General features: G+C 56.0%; 1 protein-coding gene across 1 annotated transcript; it reads left to right on the top strand.

Annotated features, from left to right (window-relative positions):
* The first annotated feature begins 462 nt into the window (after positions 1-462).
* On the top strand, positions 463-2,142 carry LOC135413644 (5-hydroxytryptamine receptor 7-like). Its single transcript, XM_064653586.1, has 2 exons — positions 463-608; positions 1,583-2,142. The coding sequence occupies exon 2, from the start codon at positions 1,610-1,612 to the stop codon at positions 2,114-2,116; it is 507 nt and encodes a 168-aa protein (XP_064509656.1). The 5' UTR covers positions 463-608; positions 1,583-1,609; the 3' UTR covers positions 2,117-2,142.
* Positions 2,143-5,263: the final 3,121 nt, after the last annotated feature.

Raw genomic sequence — 5,263 nt, 5'->3', positions numbered from 1 at the left:
GGTGGATGTGGATCTTTGCGTGTTGTTGCCTGGTTTGTTTATAGTCCTTGTTTCCACGTTCCTAGGATAAGGGAAAGGGTCATCTTTAGGGATCTGCCTCTCCCTGGCTGTTTGCTGCTCTCCAGTGAGGAGCTGAATGAATGCAGGACCTGCTACACTCAGGAGGGGTGGGAAGACACGTGGAATGGGGAAAGGAACCCTCTCCTGCAAAATAATAATAAAAAATCCTGGGGAAGGGTGCTCGGGAAATAGCCTTTCCCCGTCCCCCCGCTTGCTGGGATCCAGGCTGCTCCTCCTGCCTCCCACCTTCAAAGGCATCTCCTCAACTTCCAGCCTTTCCCTCCAGATCTTCATTCGTTCCCTTCCCTCTCCCTCCCATCGCCGCGGGATCCAGCCCGGACCCCCCCTTCCCTCTCTTTGCTCCTCCCTGGGGCTCAGAGGGAGCCAGGGACCATCTGGGTCCCTGCCCGGGAGAGAGAGGGAGGGCGGTAGGAGGGACCGGCGAGGCGGGGAGGGGACAAGGATGCTCCGGGGGTGGCTTTTTGCTTCCTCGCCTGCCCGGAGCTCGCAGGGGCTCGCCTGGAGGATGTCTCACCCCCTCGGCACAGGTAACTCTGGGACCCCCATCACCCCAGCCCGGGGTGGGATGCAAAGGGGAGGAGGGGGTTGCAATCCGGCTTCTACTGAAGCAAAACTTCAGGGGGAAAACGGGGTTTGAAGCAAAACCAACCAAACAAAAACGAGGATGCAGGTCGTGCGCGATGCTCGCAGCCCTGCACGGGGGTGAGCCCTGCCCCAAAGTTTCCTTGTGGATGGCTGGGAAATACTTCCAGGGGTGGATTCCCGGGCGGTAGCTGCTCTCCGTGTATCCCTGCTGTGCGTGGTGGCGATGCTCTGGCTCCGGGAATGAGCCGTGGATGGGGACTGTGCGTGGTACCCCGGGGGTGCTGCATGTGATGGATCCGCTGCCGCCGCGATCCGCAGCTCCACACGGTGCCCCCGCGCCTGTGGATGGTTCCGTGTGGCCATTCCATGCCATGTGCGTGGATTTGCAGTCTCGGCTTTGAAGTTTGTGTGTGACACCCGCGGGAGATGCAGCCGGCGGGGTGTGTGTGTGGGGGGGGGTGTTGTGTGTGCGCCCACATTCGTGGCTGTGACTTGTGCTGTCGCATTCCCCCCGATATCCGCGTAGGAGACCGTGGATGTGGCTGCCTGGGATTAAATGTATGGATGCAGAGGAGAAGTGCAAGCCCAGCAGCACAGCTCGGCAGTGGCACACAATCCGCGGGCAGCTTTTCTCTTCGGGAAAAGCACAGGGATGACCAGGGAGATGCTGCAGGCGGCTTGTGCTCCTTTAAAAGTGGAGAGGAGCTTTCTCCAAGCCTCCCCCGGCAAACTGCGCGTCTTTAAGGAGACTTGGGAAGCGGCTCCTTGCTGAGCACGTGAGATCCAGCCGCAGCTTCGGGAGGCAGCAGCCGGGGAGGTGGAAGGGGAGGGAGAGGCGAGGAGGAGGGGGGGGGAGAGAATATTTTATTTTCTCAGCGCGCTTGTGACAAAATGCTCTGGTTTGTCCTTGCCGGAGGTGTCACTGCCGGGGCGAGTTCAGAGCATGCTGCTGAGGGCCACCCCCAGGAGGTTCCTGGAGCAACACCTTCTCTTCGTGGAGAGCGCAGAGCGGCAGCCCCCGGCTCGGGAATCGCTCCCGAATCCATTCATGACTGAGGAACCCCCAGCCGAGCCGGACCTGCCGCCCTCCAACCTGACCAACGCCACGGACTGCGGCGAGGAGATCCTGCTCTATGGGGACACCGAGAAGGTCGTCATCGGGGCCGTGCTCTCCATCATCATCCTCATGACCATCGCCGGCAACGGGCTCGTCATCATCTCCGTGTGCATCGTCAAGAAGCTCCGCCAGCCCTCCAACTACCTGGTGGTGTCCCTGGCGGCCGCAGACCTGTCGGTGGCCTTCGCCGTCATGCCCTTCGTCACCATCACGGACCTGGTGGGGGGAGAGTGGCTCTTTGGGAAGGTGTTTTGCAACGTCTTCATCGCCATGGACGTCATGTGCTGCACGGCCTCCATCATGACCCTGTGCATCATCAGCGTGGACAGGTAAGGGGGGCACTGGGCTCCAAAATAAGGGGGTTGCTGGAGGTTGAGGGCCACTGGGATCGTGTTCCTGGGTGGATTGGTGTTTCTGTATGTGTTTTCCAAGTGGCTTTCTATAGGGATTCGGTGCCTCAGTCCCTCAGAGGCTCACAGGTGCCTTTCCATAGGAGTTCAGTGCCTCAGTCCCTTTGGAAGAGCTGGGCTCACAGGTGGGTTTCTGTAGGAATTCGGGTGCCTCAGTCCCCCTGGAAGACCTGGGTTCAGAGGTGCCTTTCTATAGGAATTTGGTGCTTAAGTCCCCCTGGAAGAGCTGGGTTCAGAGATGCCTTTCTATAGGGAATTTGGTGCTTAAGTCCTTCTGGAAGAGCTGGGCTCCCAGGTGCCTTTCCATAGGAATTCAGTGCCTCAATCTCTTTGGAAGAGCTGGGCTCCCAGATGCCTTTCTATAGGAATTCAGTGCCTCAGTCCCTCTGGAAGAGTTGGGTTCATAGGTGACTTTCTGTAGGAATTTGGTGTCTCAGTCCCTCTGGAAGAGCTGGCTCAGGGTGCTTTTTTAAGTAACTTCCCTAAGTTACTTCCTTGTCTTCCCCCTTTAGGCAGCTGCTTCATGTTGTTCTTTCTTGGCTTAAGGAACAGCACCTGTAGGATAGACCCACCTGACCTTCTCTGTGGACCATAAAACTATTCAGGAAAGCAAAAAAAAAAAAACACCCAACCCAACCAGATGCTCTTTGAAAATCCAGGTTCCAGGGCTGCTGGAGCCAGTCCTGTGGGATGCTCTGCTGCTCCCTGGACTCGTGCCTTGGCTGAGGGTGTCAGGGACTCCCCTCACCCCATCCCAAACTGGGTTTAGCCCAGTGAGTGCATTCGTGAGGGTTTTCTGGCTCCAGCTCCCACACCTGTGGGCTGGGAGGGAAAGGTTGAGCCTGCCTGGCAAACTGGCAAGGCTTGGGCAAGTCAGCACCTTGTGGGTCTAATTTTAGCAGCCCAGCCTGCGTCATGAGGGACACGGTGCTGCCGGGGGGCCGAGGCTGACGTGGGCTGGCTTTGTCAGGGGGTCAGCCCGGGTTTATCTGGCACTGCTGAGCTGGGCTGGCTTGTGACAGCGGCTCAGGGAAGGGCCACATGCCACGAGATGTCCCTCCAGCTGTGCCACCTCCCCGGTCACCTCCGAGGTGTGAGGAAGGGTGACAAAGCAGAAAGGACAGAGCAAGCCCTGCTGCTGCTGCTGGTGTCACCCCTGGCAAGGCCACAGCAAGTCCTGCTGTGGAGCCCTCCCTGACACCAGGCACTGCTCCCCTGGGAGCTGCCCTTTGTCTCACGGCTCTGAGCAGCTCCAAGCTGCTGGTCCAGAGCAAAACCCCTCCCAGGCCACAGCAAGGTCCAGCTCTACTGCTGAACTTGCTTTATTTTAATAAAAGGCCTTTTGGAAAAAAAGCAGGTGCATTCTGAGCTGACAGAAGCCTGACTGTGTTGGAGGGAAGGGATTAAATGCAGGAATGAAATATGTTAATGCTTCCTCCTGATGGATGAGGAGCAGGGAAGCAGCTACACACTCATCACATTGGCTTTGCTTTAAAAATTTCCTTTTCCTTTTCCTTTTCCTTTTCCTTTTCCTTTTCCTTTTCCTTTTCCTTTTCCTTTTCCTTTTCCTTTTCCTTTTCCTTTTCCTTTTTCCTTTTCCTTTTCCTTTTCCTTTTCCTTTTCCTATTCCTATTCCTTTTCTTTTCCTTTCCTTCCCAAACCTTCCCTTCCCTTTCTTTCCCAAACCTTCCTTCCCAAACCTCCCCTTCCCTTTCTTTCCCAAACCTTCCCTTCCTTTTTCTCCCCTCCTCTCCCTTTTTTCCCATCTTTCCCCCTTTCTTTTTCCCCTCTCTCCTTTTCCCCTTTCCCCTCCCTCTTTCCCTTGCCTAACCATGTCAGCAACTCCCTCCACTCCATTGGAAGTCCTCAAAACCCCTGGTTTATCCCACTACATATATTCCCTTTCTTTCTTTCCTATCCCTTTCCCTTCCCCTTCCTTTCCCTTTCCTTTCCCTTTCCTTTCTCTTTCCTTTCCCTTTCCTCCTCCTTTCCTTCCCATTTCCTTCCTCTTCCCCTTCCCTTCCCCTCCTCTCCCAGCCAACCAATCCCATCCCATCTCACCTCATCCCTTGGAGAAAGACTCTTCCAAGATCTTTCTCCAAAATCATCGCAGTTGATTCCACTCATCCATCACATCTCTCCTTCCCAGTGTCACTGTTCCTGGGAGCAGATCCCTATCCAAGGACACCATGCCTGGGATTGATGTCAGTTTGTCTCTTCCCATTAAACTGGGACTGGCCAGGAAGTTTCTGGGGAGTGTGGACACCACTCGTGCCAAGCTGATTCCCGGGGGGTGCTGAGGGCCGTGGAGAAAGGCAGCAGGGAGGAAACTGCTCCATGTAGGATGGGCAGGAATTGCATAGAGGAAACCCCTGGATTAAATGGGAGCAGCCCTGTGACTGCTCTAAGCTGCACTCCCAGGTTGTACAGCCAGGGAAGATCCCTGTAAACTGGGAGACAAGATCCTGTTCCCACCTCACAGGGCTCTCAAACACCTCCTCCTCTCTGCTGCACCTCTGCCAGGCAAACCCCACCCCAACCTTTCCCTTTCCCAAAAGGGAAAAGTCCTTTTGGGATGTCAGAGAGGAAGAGGGAGCTGCAGCAAAGGAAAGGATGGAAGCACCAGGTGGCTTCAGACCCCTCAGCAGGGTCAGGGAGGAAAAACCTGGGTCACAAGAGGCTGCTCCAAGAGCCTAAAAATTCTGGCTCAGGCTTGAACTTCAGGTGTGTCAGCCCAGGAATAGCACCCCTGTTTGCTCCCAGAGCCTCATCCTCCCCTGATGGGGCAGTTGAGAGGTTAGAAGGCAGTTGTCCAAGATGTATTTCCAGCTGGGGAAAGAGAAACCCAGCAAGGATTGTGATTTGGGCAGAGGGAAGGGGTGGACAGTCCTCCCAGCTGTGCCCACCTCAGCCCTGCGTGGGAGGAAGGGGATGTTGCAAGTGCAGGAGGGAATGGGAATGACTGGGATGTGCTTTGATGCACATAAGAGGAGGAGGTGACTGGGGCACTGTCCTGCTGCTTCCTGCCCCAAGGATCCCCAGGAATGGGCTGTGAGTTGTGGGAATTATC

This window comes from Pseudopipra pipra, chromosome 4 (genome assembly GCF_036250125.1).
Source record: "Pseudopipra pipra isolate bDixPip1 chromosome 4, bDixPip1.hap1, whole genome shotgun sequence".
Classification (NCBI taxonomy): domain Eukaryota; kingdom Metazoa; phylum Chordata; class Aves; order Passeriformes; family Pipridae; genus Pseudopipra; species Pseudopipra pipra.
This window is presented reverse-complemented; position numbering and strand designations above follow the sequence as displayed.